The 19,157-nt window shown below is 39.0% G+C and overlaps 1 protein-coding gene across 1 annotated transcript; it reads left to right on the top strand.

Moving 5' to 3' along the window:
- The first annotated feature begins 1,471 nt into the window (after positions 1-1,471).
- LOC120795903 (ammonium transporter Rh type C 2) lies at positions 1,472-6,526 on the top strand. Its single transcript, XM_040138167.1, has 11 exons — positions 1,472-1,750; positions 2,635-2,827; positions 3,150-3,300; positions 3,450-3,597; positions 3,767-3,933; positions 4,069-4,206; positions 4,848-4,984; positions 5,270-5,394; positions 5,836-5,909; positions 6,066-6,139; positions 6,229-6,526. The coding sequence occupies exons 1-11, from the start codon at positions 1,525-1,527 to the stop codon at positions 6,260-6,262; spliced, it is 1,467 nt and encodes a 488-aa protein (XP_039994101.1). The 5' UTR covers positions 1,472-1,524; the 3' UTR covers positions 6,263-6,526.
- Positions 6,527-19,157: the final 12,631 nt, after the last annotated feature.

The following is a 19,157-nucleotide window of genomic DNA, read 5'->3' as shown; positions in this document are numbered from 1 at the left end:
CATACTGGGGATAATAAATGAAACAATAAATGAAAATTCACTGTCCTCATTAAAATTGTGCATTTTGTCTATTGTAGCTTACAGGGATCTTAATCCTGTTTTGTATTGGTGTCTATGTCTTTACAGACCCCTTGCTGTGGGCTTTTAAAAGCTGCTATGCCAAGTCATACATTACATGTGATATTGGGAAATACAGTATGTACAAATACAATAAACATTACAATGACACATTAACCATCTATTAAAGCTCAGTTGGAACAAATACTGTAAATCGTAGTTTGACTCTTGAGAACACACTAATATTATCAAAGAGGAGAGTCGGTGATACACTATATGTTACATAATGAGCTGAGGAAGGTGAATGTGTTGAAGAAGGAAAATAGATATCATCTGGAATGTTCTTAGTGTCAAGGAGACACAAGCGAGCAATAAACCTGACATATGAGGAATCCTTAAACTGGAATCTCTTCTGTTAGATAATCATCGAGATTTGAAAACATAACCAGAACACAGGGTGCACATGGTTTAGAGGCGGAGGACACAAATAAGGAGGGAGCATGTGATGCACCGAGTGGACAACCATGTCTCTGCTCATTTTACATAATAAAAAGACTGAGTTTGGTGTACTTTCATGTAAATAAAACTGACAAAATAATAAACAGTGCTTTGGAGGCGACTTCATACAGATTTGTTCATATTAAGCCGTTTGTCCATTCTGACCATACTGATATATATTTTCTGTCACTGACTCTTGTCCTCAGGCAAAGTTAAACAGTAAACAAGGGGAGAGAGAGAAACAGGGGTATAGCAACTTAGGTCCCTGCCTGGAACTGAACCAGGGACTCTGTAATATTATGGCGAGCTTTTAACCTGCTCAACATGCCTCAATACCCACCGTTCAATTGCCTTCAAGCAAGGTTGTGGTTCCGGTTTAAAACTGGAAATGTAAAAAAAAAAAAAAAAAGTACAAATACTGCCATGTCTTCTAATTAAAGTTACATACACACATAAATTCAGTAAGCGACTCTCAGGATGATTTGCAGCGTAAGCCTGACTGACAGGTGTACACCAAGACCTGAAGTTTTCTGATTGAGTTTGACAGCCTGGCAAATGTGAAGTTTTTGTAATGACTGCTAGGAGTTGCCACATTGCAAAATAATGCCATATCAAGTTAGTCCGCACTGCACTGTCTGTACTGTACCATTTCCATCACATATTTATGCAGTGATTCTTCGCTGCTGTGCCACCTTTTGCAGGAGGAATTTTGCTAGAAATGGAATTTGGCATGGCTAGAACAGCAGGAATAGAGGCTTGCAGGTAAGGAGTGGTTTACCTGCTAATAGGTAAGGTGTCCCCACCCTCTGTGTGTGTGTGTGTCTGTGTGGTAAGGATGATGCACACCCCTCCAAATCTCCATAAATACCTGCCGAGATGCAGCTGGAACTGACAGCAGCGAGAGAGAGAGAGAGAGAGAGAGCCCCGGCTGAGGAGTGACCAGAGCATCACCAGCAGAGAGTCATCACCATGGGGAACTGTTGTGAGTGCATGAGGAGCTTTTTTTGCCGGCAAAAGAACACCAATGTGCGTGTTAGTCTGCCAGCTGTCTGCTTCGTCTGGCAGATTGCTATGATCGTGCTGTTTGGAGTTTTCATCCGGTATGATGAGGAGTCAGACACACACTGGTCGGAGCACAAAAAGACTCACAACATCACCAGCGACATTGAAAATGACTTCTACTTCAGATATCCCAGTAAGTACGACGATGGACAATTTGTGAAGAAATTCACCTCACAAAAGAAATCAACTGCAACTGTTATTTCGATGATCCTGTGTGTTTCAAAAAATATTGATGACTAATCAAAGCTGTTGGTTGGGGATGCTCATATTTTTGCGCCTCCTTAGTGAGACCTCTGATATTCTTCCACTCATTGTTGATGTATGACAATGAGTTTCTAGCCATTATTAAAATATTTATGTACAAATTCTATATATTTCCTCGCAACTGCAACAGTTTAGTACCATGTTGCATCAGTTTTACCCTACCTTAACTCCCACGTGTCTGTTTGCTGCTACACATTTCCACATCACAAAATGATATTGCACTGAAATGTCATTGGTCATAAAAACGAGCTGAATTATGATATAAACAGGCTGTTTATAGATTGTCATTGAGCAAAGGCAAATTTCAGGTTGAGGTTTCAAAAGCTGAACATTTTATGAAAGGCAGTCTCCTCTCCTTGCAAGTAACACTAAAATATTAGCACTGCATAAAAAGAGCTTTTTGATTGCTTTTCTGGGCTTAGATTTGACAATCTGGTAGCAACTGTTTACACAGTATGTTGCCTGTAAATACAATTATTTGGGTGCAATTGGCAGTTTGATTAAAAAAAATACATATTAACACGCAACCCTCAATGAAAGCATAAATCAGAAATCTATAATTAATAAGAAACCTTAATTTAGAATTTAATTTACCCTAAGTTAATTCATGTGAGTAGAAAATAAAAGAGACTCCTGTCAAAGCCTGATATGTTTACAACAGTTGTTCTATTAAATTACTCCACAAATTTAACTCGCCGCATGCCATTACACCCTGACACTCATCATCCTAATGTTTGATTGCCCTTTCTCCAGGCTTCCAGGATGTCCATGTCATGATCTTTGTTGGATTTGGTTTCCTCATGACCTTCCTGAAACGCTACAGCTTTGGTGGTGTGGGCTTCAACTTCCTGATCGCCTCCTTTGGTCTGCAGTGGGCTCTTCTCATGCAAGGCTGGTTCCACTCCCTCGACCACACCACCGGAAAAATCTATATCGGAGTTGAGAGGTGAGTCTCTTTAATGCAAGCGAAAGAAAATATTATTTTTTGCAACGTCAATCATTTAGCAAATTGTAGACATGTAGGTGGGGCGTACAGGTGTGTTATGCAACTCAAAGATGAAACCACATTCTTTAACCAGTCATGGTTTGGGTGTGGAGAAGTGAGCTTAACAGCCATTTGTAGCCTGCTCCTTATCTCTGATTTGATACTACAGACTCAATGTTAGATTAGCTTCTACTTTGACTCCTCAAAGTGATTTGCTCGATGTTTTTTGCTATTTGGTTGTTTCCACTCATTTGGACCTTGTTCTCGTCCACATCCCCCACAGTCTGATCAACGCAGACTTCTGTTGTGCCGGCTCTCTGATTGCCTACGGTGCCCTCCTGGGGAAAGTCAGCCCTGTCCAGCTGATGGTCGTCACCTTATTTGGCGTCACGCTGTTTGCTGTGGAAGAGTACATCATCCTCAGCCTCCTCCATGTGAGTCTCGCCAAACATAATCATCCCACTGGGAACTTACTTATTATGTGTGCACAGAGTGAGAATTTTCCTTCAGATGTTGCAATTTCTATTTAGTGTAGCTGCTGAGTGTAACTAACTGCAGTAGTGAAACCTTTACGTTTCCACAGTGCAGAGATGCTGGTGGCTCCATGGTCATTCACGCCTTTGGAGGGTACTATGGTTTGGCTATCTCCTGGGTCCTCTACCGACCAAACCTAAACCTAAGCAAACGCCTCAATGGATCTGTCTACCACTCTGATGTGTTTGCCATGATTGGTGAGTGACTGGCAATTTATATTTTATACCCAACCACCTTTTAACTTCACGTGTCAGCATTTTCTTTGGGAAACAGTTCATTTGGCATATCTAATATTTTAGATTGAGATGCGTTTGCTTGATCGTAAAAACCCAACTCTCGTTTAATTGGCTTGCTCTCACCTCACAGGCACACTGTTCCTATGGATGTTCTGGCCCAGTTTCAACTCGGCCATCACAGACCACGGTGACGGACAGCACAGAGCAGCCATTAACACTTACATTGCCCTTGCCTCCTGTGTGCTCACCAGTGTGGCCATCTCCAGTATGTCTCAGAAGAAAGGAAAATTAGACATGGTAATACTCTTTTGCTGAAAAACACAGAAAAGGGAAAAAAAGCTCAATAACTCAAGAACCGGTCATATAACCGGTCATATAACATTCATGTACTTCTCATTTTCTCATGACTAACATGCTGATTGTACCTGACAGGTGCACATCCAGAATGCCACTCTGGCTGGTGGTGTTGCCATGGGAACGGCAGCAGAGTTCATGATCACTCCTTACGGTTCACTCATTGTGGGTTTCTGCAGTGGCATCATCTCCACCTTTGGCTACCTGTTTGTCTCGGTGAGTCCTGCGGTCTTTCATCTCCTAACTTCTGGTCTGACAGAACTCTTGAAGCGAGGTGTTGATGGAGGTGTTGCAGACTCTGAATGTGATACCAACCATTATTTTCTTAGGGGAGGCGTGTCTGTTTTTTTAAAAGGTGGATTTTGTTATGAAACACTTAAAATTTAAAGAGGGTTAAATAAGTAGCTAGATGGATATTGAAGGCCCTTGACGGTGAGGTTACCAGTACCGATTGTTGGAATTTTTAATCAGTTTTAACAACCCGAGGAGGCTTTTATATTTATAATTATACAGACATTACACCTGGTGAGTTTTTAAAGGCTGATTGTAATACTTTTTAGAGTCAGTAACCTCATATTTGGCTGTTTTAGGCAAAATAAATAAATAAATAAATAAATAAATATCAAGGGATTTTGTATTTCTATACCAGAATCACATTCATTGTATTATTATTATTATTAGCATAATTTCTAGTATGATTATAAAAGATTTAATTTTAACAGTCAAGTGAATATTAAAACTGCACTGAACTTGAACTGAATGGAATTTGGACTTATGACCACTGTGTTTTTAAAGTCATAGCTAAGGCCCGGGTTACAGATCAGTAATTAACGTAGGACTCTTTTTCTCATTCTCAGCCCTTCTTAGAGAAATATCTCAAGCTCCAGGATACATGTGGTGTCCACAACCTGCACGCTGTGCCAGGGATGCTTGGTGGCTTCATAGGTGCCATCGTTGCTGCAGCAGCCACTGAATCTGTTTATAGTAAAGAGGGGTGAGTGACTGAAGAAAACACGCATAGAGCTTGAAATTTAGGAAACCCTGACCTAGCCTGTTTACAGACTCCATCATAGGGAAGGAAAGCACTCATCGGCCGCATTATCAGGCTTTGTCTTAGTCTAATTATTCAGATTAAGCATCGTGATTGCTTTTCTTTATTTATTTTTACAAAGACATTTGCAGTGTCTGCTTCAGTTTTCATTATCTGAAAGTGAACTGACCTTGCAAGGCCTTTTATGAAAATCTGGCTTAAAAATTGTTGTTGTTTTTTTCTGTCTAGGTTGATCAACACATTTGACTTTGAAGGCAAGTTTGCAGACAGATCTGTTGGAACACAGGGAGGCTTCCAGGCTGCTGGCACATGTGTGGCAATTGCATTTGGACTTGTTGGAGGCGCGATTGTTGGTGAGTTTGAATAAATGTGTTGTGTATTACTATCAGACTCAGGAGGAGTATTGTAAGGTAATCCAGAGACATGATTATTTTTATTTCTCGTTTTATTCCTGTATAATGGAGATTTCTCCAACCAAAAATATTAAGAAGAAACAGATAAAATGAGAATCAGTGTAACTAAAAATAGTCAGCGTCAGTGTTTCTTTGAATCATCTGACCTGATGTCTTCAAAAACCATATTCCTTAAATCCTAAAGTGCTTGTTTAGCAGTCCAGGAATAGTTCATTCTACCTTTCCTGGACTTTTTCCACAGACCAACCCAAAGCTGGAGAGTTATTTGATTCTTATCTTTTCAAAGCAAAGGTTTTTTTGGGAACAATTGCATCAAGGCCAGGAAGAAGACATTAAAATCAACGTGAGAAGTATTGCTTAATGCCTGTTCTCTCATCAAAGGTTTAATCCTGAGGTTTCCGATCTGGGGCGACCCTGCTGATGACAACTGCTTTGAAGATGAAGTTTACTGGGAGGTGAGAGTGCTTTTCTGCCACTAGATGGTATTGTTGCCCCTTTAACTGGAAAGGATTTTTTTTTTCTGTCGTTTCAAGTGAAAAAATTGCACTCAGAACACACTCAGAAATCAATGAGTTTCTGGCCCATGATCTGATCCCATGTGTCGCTTTCAGGTTCCTGAGGATGAGGAGACCATCCCTCCTGTTTTGGAGTACAACAACCACATGATAAGCAAGCACCAAGACATGTAAACTCACTCACACTTAAACGTCGTCATTTACTCCTCCCTCTCATTAATTTCTCATTAACTGTAATTTCCCTATTTTTGTTCAACAGATCTGAGTCCAACTTCTCTGTGGAGCAAAGTTAGAGCCACACAGCGGGAGATCAACCCACTCGTATTACTTTGAACATGATTTAGCTGTGAAACAACAGTAATTAATGAAGGAACCACCCTCGAAAATGGGCAATTCTGCAAGTGAGGAACAATATTTTTGGCATGCAGGTCCTCTGCCACTCTTATCTCACACCAATTAAACCTGATACATTTGTCTGGTGTCCTTTTCTATTACTGGAAGCTTAAGGTTACGAAGACACTGCACAAAACGGTGAACAAATATCTCATTAATGGAAAGAATAAAAACTGGTATTACTCTTGAAAGAAATTTTAAACTGCACTTACTTTCATTTTGGAAGAAGGGATGTAATTTGCAGATTCTTAATGACGGGAAAATGTTAGGTATTGAATCCAAGCACTATGATGAGAACGTAAAGACAATCTATTTTTGTTGTGTAAGATAATTATAATGCACAGAAGAACTGAGAGCTATTTTCATGAATTTGGAACTGCATTATTGTTTAAATCCGCTGGAGTAAAACCCTCTTTCTGAAAGATTTTACAAAGCTCTGAGTTCTTTCATGTAATACCTTTTTATTGTTGCATATTGTCAATGATAATGTTTGCCATTTTATTCTTTTAAAGAGCCTGTTGAAACACAGTATATTATGTTGTGCATAACAAATGCATGTAGGAATCAAAGGTATTTGTGCTGCCAAATTTGGCAGTTTTTGAATTCTACATCTTAGTTATTTCTTTCAAATGATGTACAGGTCTTTGTAAGTTGTATGTACAAATTATACCACTTTTTATTTGTTTGTTGCATAAATTAGCTGTTCTTAAGATGGAAGTTTTGAGTGACTATACTAACTATGATACAATTGTCAGCAACTTGGTTGCTGTAGTGTTGAATGTTACCTTCAGTACACAGTCTGCTTGTTGTATTATTGATGTATTATAGTTTCAGTTTAGAATAGTTTACAAATTCATAAATCAAGTGTAACTAAAATTAAACAATAAAATAATTTTATCTTTAAACGGTTTTTGCTAACATTTTTACAAGGTACCTATGATTAAAATAAAAATGATGTCATAGGTGGCTCCAACCTTAAGTTCCCAGAGTTTGCACATAGAGTCAGTTCAGACAATATTTTACTATCATTTACAGTAAGTTGACTAACGCTGAATATCTCCACTTCACCTGACCCGCACAGGAACATGAGACCGTGGAAACTCCATCGACATTCTTGCTCTGTGGCAACTGCTAATCACTGGGCCACCTGTGTATATTTAGCTCCGATGCAGGACTGTCATATGATGCATCACATTCTTGGATAACCATCAAGGACCAGGTATTATGTCACTCTTTGGCACCATAATTCCAACGAGGCATGAGGGGTATTATAAAGTACTTATTAGTGAAGAAGGACACGTTTTAATCAAGTGACATTAATCAAGTGACTGAATTACATAAGGTAAGTAATAGGAGAAGATGGGAACAGTCAGGAGCCGGAGCAGTCATACCAGGGTCACTTGTCATGGCTTTTTGTCAAAAAAAATCAAATGACTGTTTTCTGTGATACACTTAAGCACCGTGGCAGCAAGAAGGTTACTCAGCAGGAAAACAAGTTCCCGATGAAGCACATCAAAAAGTAGGCGGCTCGAAAAAACCTGACCACAATTGGCAAGTATCTCACCACTATGGCAGCTCCTGCTGCTGCCATGGCAAAGACAATAAAAAGTAGTACTCAAGATTCCTGCTCATCAGACTGGTATACAATGTGACGGTCTCAGGGTTGGCCCTGTCTTCTCTTCTCTGGACGGCTGTGCTTTTCCTTTGGTTCCAGGAAGTCCGAGGCTGTAGATGCAGTACACCTTGAGGGCCGAAACCAGTAAAACCAGCATCCCAACCAATGTAATGTGGTATTGTGATTGTCTTTGTTTCCATTTTAATAAATACGTATATGCGGAAATGGAAACAAAGGCTCTATTTGAGCAGGTTGCTATCATGCCACAAAACTGCTCTACTCATCAATCATGTCACATTAATGTCAAAGTAACAAAATACTTATAAACACCATTTCAAAATAATTTGACCCTGTTTGAAATATTTTTCTCTTGATCATAATCTCCTCCTTACTCCACAAGGTGGAGCTATGAGGTAAAAAAAAAAAAAAAAGGTAAATGCTGTATCCATAGATATTTTTCTGATGTTACATCTGTCAAAAATCAAAAGCCCTCCAGTTGTAGTCCTCCAACTCTTAATTCAAAACTTAGTGTTACGTTCTTAGAGATACAGGATGAACACATGTATGCAATATGTCCTGAAGAAATTTTAGGATGAACAGTAGTCAGTTTGTTTTAAAATAAGAAGAACAAACAAGATAAAAATTTGCATGCATACCATACTTACTCCAATTTGTGATAATAATAATATATTTTGTTTCAGTGGAATATGTAAATTCTGTTTGGGGGGGGGGGGGGGGGCTGGGGACAAAAAGGAGAGGAAAATTTTTTTTTCTATTTTTTTGGATCTCATGAAGACGCCTACTGGACTGGTTTACGACTACCGGTTTTTATATGAATTATTGACAAACAACACAACTCTGATTACGGGCTTATGTTCATATGTGCGACGGGCAATTTTTGCGGTGGAGGGCCATAGGAGAAAAGACACACGAAAAAGAGACACTATCAGTTTCGAAATGTGACTTAATTTGTCTTGATTTAGGAAAACGTTTAATTTGGTAAATGCATAGCTACAAAAATGCTAGAATTTAGAAAAAGTTAGATTGGGAGCTACATTTACATGAATTTTTTTTTAATTCTGACACTGCTCCCAGTACTTTAACTGACTCTTTACTGTTATGTGACCTGAGGGATTCTCATGCAGCTTAAGGTTTAAATGCCTGTGACTCCCCGTCAGCTCACAAAACTGAATAAACTCCTTGTATGTGTGGAGAAATATCTTCATCTCTGCATCCACAGTCCAAAGCTTCATTTTGACTTGACTGAAGGTGAGAGTGTGGGGAGTTGAGGAGAGTTGAATTGGGACCAGTGGACGTTCAGTGGGCATCTGGCTCCTGCAGGCCATCAAGCCTCAGGTCTCACTGCTCCCTTTATTCTGATGGTAATGAGGCCCGGACAGGGCAGTCAATAGGGACATTTCCTTACCAATCACTGTGACATTAATGAACTCTGAATACATTGGGTGGACATATGCTTTGTGCTTCTCTTGTCAGGTTGGCTGGCAGCAGAAGCTTTATTGAGTGAAGAGGTCTCTAAAAAGGCCTATTAAACAAGTTAACTGTGGGGTCAAATACCTCAGACTCTGTGTTATTAGGTCAATGAAAGAACATAATTTACATGGTGTCATACTTATTTAATTGCACCCCACTATTGTAATAGATGCGCTGCTTTCCTACGGATTACTTTTACTAATATTAATGACTGCAAGTGTGTACCAGCTCCAAGGCCTCTGTCATAAAAAGACAGTGTTTGCATATAGCCGTGCATTGTTAGGCATTGGATCAATATTCAAATTATATTATAGGTCTATCTTATGGACCATCTAATGTGTTTATAATGAGTTGATACTTACTTTAATAGCTTTCCCATAAGTATACATACAATAGTGGTGCATGTATTTTGGCATGCTCTGGTTTTTGGGCAGTTTACGACTTTGAGAGTTAAAATATTGAATGTGATTTCTGGTATCTATCAACTAAATTATGACAAGATAATAATTTTTAAAAAATCTTTATATGTTGGGATTTTAAGTTTTGATTATGATTATTCTATACTCACTTGCGCTTATAATGTTCTTCTGATGACTTGTAGGCAACAAAGCTCAAATTAAAAATCGCACCACAACCCTCATTCGTTAATTATCACTTTTCCAAAAGTTCTCAGATGTTCTCCAGCACACAAAAAATGTGTAAAGATTTGAATGTCTCTTTTAGATTTGTATGCAACAAGATTTGTATGGCATGGTGTTGGGTTTATTAACATTGATATAAACCGATGATGCTATTTGAGCATGTTTCAAAAAATTAAGTTTACCAAATATATATATATATATATATATATATATATAAAAAATTTTTATTTTTATTTTATTTTGTTTTCATTAATATACTTGTATAGACAAAGTACAGCATGAACCTGTGAAACATAATGTAAAATAGACAAAATGAAAATGGAGTTGACTGTGCATTCTCCAGCAACATGAAGCTAAGTCAGGTGCTTCCCAGCAAACTTTTGAATGAAAACAAGACTGGCGCACTGATTGATTTGTATCCTCTAGTAAGACTGAAATCCAGTCTTTTCAGAAACTGTAAAACTTTTCTGAGACTCTTTTGAGAACAGGATCCAAAAGGTGAGCTACAGTATCACTGTAACAGAGGTGTTTCTCTTAAATCACTGTGTAGACAGGCCTTGCTGGGACCTGATGCCGGAGGAGAGTGGACGCAGCTCCTCTTGTGAATCATATGACCCTGGGGAGAGTGTTTGTGAAACCACTTGGTTTGCTATTGTCCTCCTGGGACTGGCCTCCTCTGAAAAGCTGCAGAAAGCCTGTAATCAGATTAAAGGTTGCTGGGAAGGGGAGGAGGGATTTTTGAGGAATAGCGAAGAGGTCGTGGAAGTTCTCTAATCAGTACCTGCCACTGAAGTGCAGAAGAGGGGCTAAATAACCCAGCAGGAGGGGAGGCAGGAGCCAAGCTGGAGGGACAAATTGGCCTGTTGTTGGAGGGGGATAATGGGACAATGAGGGAGGGGAGTATAATCAGTGAGAATAGAGTGGGAGAGAATAGGTGCAATGGGAAAAGGAGGAGACTGAAGAACTCCAAAGGCGGTGGCCTCGTCCCATCCTGCCCTAGCAATTATATCACCTTTGCGAGCTGATTGGAGCAGGCTGGAGAGTCCATCTGGGCTTATAGACTGACGTAACAGCCTATGTTTTCTCACTGTCCTCGCCAAGCGGTCTCACTGGACCACAAATAAAACTCGTAAGCACGCTCCTGAAAAGCTCCTGTCCTTCTAGAGGTCCACAAAACCTAAGTGCCACAAAAAACTAAAGTTTGTTATTAATGCAATGAGTTGTGTTGAGCGATTGCCCTGTAATTTAACCATTGAAATGAATCTCCTCTCTGTCGAGAGCTTGTAGTGCTCATGTCATATCAGAAGACATCCCACCGAGTGCTGTGCTCCACCAGTCTCTCCAAAGGATCCGCTCTGTCATTGTGATTACTCATCAAACTGCCATCGCCTGAACACCGGGCATCACTTAAGGCCAGTCACTTTTTTTTTATTCAGCTGACAAGAGTCCATTTGTTGGGGTCAAAGGGGAAAGTCTCTGGGGAGGACCTCTCAGCCTGGTGAGGAAGAGAACCAGAGAAATCACTATTCATAGCAGGGGAGTGCTTTGATTCAGGCACAAAGGCCACTAGTTCCCTGCCTAGATTGAAAGAGAGTGGAAATAAGAGCTGCTTAAAAACATGTATTAATGATCCAAACTGAATGGTTTAGCTAATTCAGTGCTCCACCTGTCCATAAGTCCTAATTAGTGCATAAGAGATAGTATTTAATTATAATTATTATTTTGTTATTATTGTTGTTGTTGTTGTTGTTTTTGTTGTTGTTGTTATTATCATCGTCATCATCATCATCATTATTATTATTATTATTATTATTATTATTATTATTATTATTATTATGTGCACTACTTGTATCTATCTCTTTTTGGTTTAATTAGACCAGAGATGGAATTTTGAGGATTATTTTCTCAGAAGTACATTATCATGTGGACATAGAAAGGCCTTCCCAGCCCTGTGGACCTTCTCATTATTACGTTGCTGTTTCACCTACATGCCTTAGGAGTTTGTGAGTGACAAAATGAGTCGAGAAAACTGACGTTTTTTTGTAACCACTTTTCGACCCACATACGGAAGCATAGCAAGGAAAACAATTGAATCTGTACGGCAAGGGTCTGAAAATCAGTTTTTCTAAACCTCTGCATAATGAAAAAAAGGAATTATTGTCTTCTATAATCAGGAACCAAAAGATGGACCCAAGTGGCCTGTTTTATTGCACATACTGCGTGGACATGTTATTAAACTGTATGGGGGGAACTGCAAGCAAAACTTCATGAAACAGACTGAAACTGAAAGCAGAAGCATAAGAGAGACTGAGCTGAACCTCTTGTATCCAAGACCGGATTTGCGATGAGGTCCTATCTCATGAGACCACTGCTGTGTACTTATCTAAACCCACCCTGAAAACACATGCACTGACATACCATAGGCATAAATAATAGGAAAACTGATATATGACGCTACCATCAACAATAACTGCAGAGGTACTGAGGGACAAGGCAAAATCAAGAGACAGTTACTGATTGTAAAATGGCCAATGCAGTTTGTTCAGTGAGGTAAGTTGCCTACAGTATTGTGCAGAGGGCCTCTTGGGTCAGATGACCGAGGTTGGAAGGAACAATAGAGTATCCAAGTATGACCCCTGTTACCTAAGTGAAATGTTTCTCCTGAACAAAACAATATTGGAGGCAAAAAAGAAAAGTAATTTCATTATGTGTTTCAATAATGTTTATTTCCCTTTTTTCCTATTGCCAGTTGTTTTTTCTTTTTTTGATCTACAAGAGCACCTTAAGGATCCCTAGTTTTAGCACATGTGACTGACTGAGCACTTGGCCTCTTCATACTTCTTTACAGAATAATATGACCTGTCTTCAAAATTTTAAATCAGAGTAAGGCAGACTTCTGTAAGTAACCTAATTATAATAAAAGGGAACAATGTGGCATCTTGACAGTAACTATTTGCATTTGAATACATCCTACCAACACATCTCTGTGTGTGTGAGTGATGGTCTACAGTGTTGGGCCTGCAGTATATGTCATTTTTTGCCAGAGGAGAGCCTTGTCAAAGATCAGCCATATGAAGGAAGTGGCTTTTAAAACAGAAAAGATATGCTTTTGTGAAAGCAGATTTACTGATTTTAGAAGATATACAAAGACATGTAAATACAGAAAATTCTAACTTTTACAGTAATGCAAGTGGATGGAAATAGTTGTTTTACAATCCTTCATCTGACTGGGTTTCAGAGACCTACCTAGTTGCACTCAAGCATCTCTGCAACAAAATCACCATTGCTCGGAATGGGAAGACGTAAATCATTCATTATGCATGCCAGTGGTATTCAACACTTTAAGAGCACATGGTAATTCTCGCAGGTGACTTATCTTCACAGAAGCCATCAGCTCAAGCTAAGTTAATGCTGAAGAGAGAAACTGACAGAGAGGGGGCAGTAAACTCACACTCCACATTGCGACAAATACAAATGAAGGACGGGAAAGTCATGGAAAAAAAAAGGAGGGAAAGAGGGGGACAGGAAAGGAGGGGAGAGGAATGATTCTCTTGGGAAGGGAGGGTGTTTGGGTGAAAAGCAACAGCATATGTATTGTTGGAGGCCCTGACTCGCCACCCTGGAGAGCTCCCTGTTCCCACGGTTTGCTCAACAAACAAATGCCCCCCCCCCCACACCCACCCCCTTCACCACCACCACCGCACACACACACACACACACACACACACACACACACATGCACCACACCACACACCACCATGCACCCACACGCAGTGGTGATGTCATTAATTACCATCAAAATGAGCATGACAGCAAGCAAGTGTGCGTGCGTCTGCCAGTGAGGCTTTGTGTGTGTGCATGTGTGTGTGTGTGTGTGAGGGAGAGAGAGGGAGATGTAGGGAATGAGAAAGAAAGAGACCATTGTCCATTCTGAAATAAAGAAATCTCCACTGAAGCATTGTAAATGGAAAAGGCATAAAAATGGACCAAATTCGGGGATCTTTGAGTGAGAGCTGGGCTGTCACATCTCGTCAGAGCCTCACAAAACCTGATGTGCACACATTGCCCTGCCCTGGCTACAGAGACACACTGTGGCCCTGTGATTGTGTGCTCTCCTGATGAAATTCAAGCCTTTCCCCTCCCAGCCTCAGAGCCACAAGGATATTCTCTTTATGAACTGTTTGTGTGTTTGTGTACGTGTGTGCACATGTATGTGTGAGATGTTGTGTGTGCATACTTTGATTTTTTGGTCAGTAACGAGTTAAAAATGGTCATTTTCAGGTCCTCACTACAGCAGGCATACTGTACTTCAGTATTTAGGCTTAGATGTAAAGGTAGAACCATTGCATTTAACCTTCATTTTACTGTGTAATGCCACATTTGAAACACATTGTATTTATTGTGCATGGAACCAGCCTGTTAGGAATAGCTGTTAGCATCAATCTTGTAGTGCTAACTGTTCTATGTTCAGATATCTCCTTCTTGGGCTCATCTCCTCATGAACTCTTTTAACATCTTAGATTCTTTTATGATTTCTCTGATGTTAACTTATTTAATGTGCTCCAGTTATCAATGTTATTTAGTATTATTTGTTGTTGAGATGAGAAATAAACTTGAACTTGAAATACTATCTCTAGTGTAAAAAAAGTAATAAAACTCAGATATATCAGTTGTGAATGTGAACGCAATCCACTTTTGAACAATGCACCATTGCTGATTTGCTTATTATATGATAAAAAATAAATAAAAACACTGGAGTCTACAGCCATGCTAGCAGCTCTGTGAAACTATACTTGGGCAGAGCAGTGCTTTCAGCTAAATGCTAATATAAGCGTGCTAACTTGCTGATGTCTAGCAGGTATAATATTTACCATGGTCACCATCTTAGTTTAGCATCTTATTTTGCTAGCATTCTCTAATTAGTATTAAACATAGAGTACAGCTAAGGATGATGGGAATTTCGTTATTTAATCATCAACCAATGTATTGGACAAACTGAAATTTTTACCTGATGACGGTGCTAGATGAAAAGTTCTTCCTGAGGGGGACATAAATGTCTGTAGTAAATTTCAATCCAACCAATAGTTGTAAAGACAATTCACTCAAAATGGGAACCTGCTTGTGGTGCTAAAGGTAAAAGTCAGAGGATCACCAAAGTCAGTAGGAGAAATTACCTGGAGACAACAAATGTCTGTATAAAATTTCATGGCAATCCTTCAAACAGTTGAAGTTCAAAACATGAATACTTCCAGACTAAAACAGAGAGATTACCTCCTGGTTGACCTTTTCCCAGGTTTGGCTAAAACACAGCAGAGACATGGTTTGGTTGTTAAGACAGGGGGAGCAGAGAATGGGACAATTCAGCATTTCAGGTATAAAATGTCCAATCTGTCCAATCTCTCAGCCTGCTGATAAACATCCTGCTGTATGACTAGAGAGTCCAGCTTTCTGTGTACATCTGTTATTGTCTTTAACCTAATGAATTTACGAAGATTTAAGTGGTGTTAACACAAAGATAGGATTACTGCATCCAAACAGTTTCCAATCAATTTTTAGAGAGAAACCGCAGATGTATGTGTGTCAGTGTGTATGTAAATGTTTGTGTGTGTGTGTGTGTGTGTGTGTGTGTGTGTGTGTGTGTGTGTGTGTGTGTGTGTGTGTGTGTGTGTGTGTGTGTGTGTGTCAGCTCTGCGTCCTGCAATTTTTTGGCACGGCATGGATCATTGTATGGACCTTCATTAGAGATCATTAGGTTTTTTTGCAGAGTGGGCCTCACTAAGCTGTGGTTGTGCAGTGAACCAGTCCGGGGACGAAGATTATTGTTGAATGTTCAGCCATGAATGCATGGGATTCCACCTCATCAAAGTTTCCACAGATAATTGCTACTATTTGATCTCCACTATTTGAGAAGAAACAGTGTTCATTAGAGAAACAAATGTGTGCTTTGTTGTCTTGTACAAATCTCTCTTGTATCTGGTCCTTGTTTCAGGACCAGTCTCATCTCTGTGTTTGGGAAAATATCCATGTTCGCCCCATCCTCCAAGCTCATCAGCCTGAAACGCTGCACTGAAAACATGAGATGGACAGTTAAAAGTCCTTCAGTTTGAGTGGTAATTTATGTCTTATCTATTGTTTGCATGGTAAGCTCCTTCAGATGCATCATCTTGTTTTTGAAAACGTTTTAGCAATGTGTGCACAGGGATAAAAATAAAAACATGACAAAAACTAAGCCCACGTTTGTGCCTTTTACATATTATTATTACACTTCAGTCACAGAGCTAAGCATTAGTTTTTCTGACAGATAAATCCCTGCCGATCATTTCCAAAACCCAGAAGCTCATACATCAACACTTACTGTTGTCCTCTGCATGAAAGAAGAGGAAAAAGCTCAGAACTTACATTTTATTATCAGTTATATTTGTCTATATTAATGTTACTTTCCAATTATTTTATGCATTCATTCATAATAACGTGTCCATATTTTCAAATGCAAAACAAGCATAAAGATTTCACTTCCAGCTACATGTACTGTATTTTTTGGATAAGGAACTAGAGTCATAACTTGAAAAACAAAAGTTCAAGATGTTTTTTCTTGTGCAGCAAACAGAATATTTTTTTTTCATCCAGAAGGACAAAAGAGGCTTTGATGAAACAACCATTTGGTTGCTTGGATCCGTGACTTATATGTATTTGAGAGGCACAACGTGGGGCCGCAAATGTAAAAATGTAAGCCTAGTTTAGCAGAACTGCAAACTAACTTGCAGATAGTTGAATTTAGCCTGGATAAATGCTGCTCTCTGTCAGTATGCTGGTATTTCTTTTAACGGAACAGCTAAATGAAAAAAAAAACATGCTAAAGGTTTTGAGCTTATCAAGACTGGGAGTATCAGGGAAGCAGATGCAAACGTAATTTTAAGCAATGAAGCCCAGTAATTTGTTGTGTTTTACCTATTCATAATGTTCATAATGTGCGTTATGTGTATGTTCGTGTTTGTGTGACCTGGAAAATGCAGGTAAGAATTCAATAAAGGAACCTAAAGTGAGGGAACACATTGTGCTTTATTTCCAGCAGGTGGTGCCACAGTGACGACACAGGCCGGTCTTCAATACTTAGATGGAAGCAGACAGACTTATACTTTATTGATTTTAATTTCTTCCTTTGTACCTTACTTATTCAGGCTACACGGTATGTTGGAAGTAACAATGAGTGCATCTTCCCTTTTCTACCTAGAAGGTGACTGGTCTTCTGTTTTTCTGCCATGATGCTCTTCATGCTCACATACATTTACACCTCCGTATTGGTAAGAGTGAAATATTTCCCGGCTTCAAATATAATAGGCAAAGAGTATAACCCTTTAAACAGGTTATCACAAAATTTTTAAATTTAAAAAGCAGCAGTCATCACAATGTAGAAGAAGATAATACCCTAAAGATACTAAATGTGGACCCTCACACTGATATAAGATCTAACAAGTCACCAGAAGTTGCCTTTTTTTTGTCCATGACAACAATAAAAATGATCTCAGGTACTTTTTCCTGAACTGTGAGTTAAACATCCTGCTGAGAAACATTTTGTCCACTTTATTCAAAAGTAAAATTTTTCCCAATTTTAGTGATAAATATAGAAATACGATAGTATCTTCATTTCAATGTTTCTCAGTACATAGATTAAAAAGGGGAAATGTTCATACTGTAATAAGATAGAAATATGAATAATTTTCTTAGGACAAATAAAAATTCAAGGAATTCCCAGCTGTAGCTCTCTTATGTCTGGTGAATTAGATGGACACTCAAATTATATATTGTATTGTACAAGTGTTACCTATGAAGCAAAAAACAAAGCTTTAATAAATACCAAGAGTCCACTTACATTTTTGGAAAATTACTTTAATTGTGTATTTCAGTGAATGATGTGTCAGTTAAATGGCATTTTAAATTACAAAGCAATGAGCATATGTGTGGCTCATGTTGCCAGCCCAGACTTGCATTTGGTTCTGTGATTAAAAACATCTGGAATTATCAGTGCCAGAAGCTCATGCATCACCATTCAGACAGTTGTACAAAAAACGCTGAACAGAAGTGACAGAAGGGAAAAACCTTTTCAAAATACATTTAGCCCCGTTCTGGCCTTCATGAGAAAAGCACTGCCTCAGCATCTTCTATAATCTCATATTCATTGTTCTTAGGGAACAAAAACCAACAAGTTCTTGAAAACATTATGCTTGGTTACTATATAATTTACAGCATATCATAAAAATGATTGTTGTATTAATGAATCTGCTGCTTTGCTTTCTGCACCTGCAGAGCATCTTCAGACCTAGCTCTGGAACTGTTGGTATCTGAGAGACAAGCAGTGTCATCGTAATTCTCAGTCACATCTTGAATGAGGATCATAAGAGGATTTGATGCATTAGTGTTGTATTAGGGTTTTAATGCAAAAGGTGTAGGCCTTCCTGCAATCTGTGTTGTAGATTGATGTTACTGTATTTGTTAAACCAAACTCTCAATTACCTTTCCAGCAGAAATTCCTTAATGTGTGCTTGCCAGATTTAGACGGTTTAGATTTTCCAATTCAGACATTTTAACACCTACTCTATGTACCTGTCTACAGTCACTGTTATTCGCTCCTAAAAACGTCACTGCAGCCTTGGTGCATTTGGGAAGTATGTGATACCTGCTTTAATAACACAGCCTGGGCAGCACAGGTGCTTCTGTGTGTGCCATTACGAGGGGAGAAAAGCTGACATTTAAAATCCTGTTTCCTGCATCCTGCATTCATTTTTTATCTTCGTTTAGTACCTTTTAATCTGTCCTTACTCCACTCACATGCCTGACCTATCATTCTGTCAATTTCACGTGAAGTACAAAGCTGGCAGAAAGCCAAATTACAAGAGAAATGATGCAGGCACCTATAAAAATTTTTACAAATTTTTAGTGATATTTACTCAGAATGTTATAGAACAGTTCAGTATTGCACAAAAATATATACCGTTTCACTATGTATGTACACAAATACAATACAGAAACATGGGACATACAGCTATAATA

The sequence above is a fragment of the Xiphias gladius genome, chromosome 1 (assembly GCF_016859285.1).
Source record: "Xiphias gladius isolate SHS-SW01 ecotype Sanya breed wild chromosome 1, ASM1685928v1, whole genome shotgun sequence".
Lineage (NCBI taxonomy): Eukaryota > Metazoa > Chordata > Actinopteri > Istiophoriformes > Xiphiidae > Xiphias > Xiphias gladius.
Note: the sequence above shows the minus strand (reverse complement) of the source record. Positions and strands in the feature narration are given on the sequence as shown.

Excerpts from the sequence above, each read along its gene's own strand:
- LOC120795903 (XM_040138167.1), top strand. The coding sequence starts at position 1,525 with ATGGGGAACTGTTGTGAGTGCATGAGGAGCTTTTTTTGCCGGCAAAAG. Across the intron at positions 3,301-3,449 it reads TCATCCTCAGCCTCCTCCAT|TGCAGAGATGCTGGTGGCTC; the intron begins GTGAGTCTCGCC and ends ACGTTTCCACAG. Across the intron at positions 5,910-6,065 it reads AAGATGAAGTTTACTGGGAG|GTTCCTGAGGATGAGGAGAC; the intron begins GTGAGAGTGCTT and ends TGTCGCTTTCAG.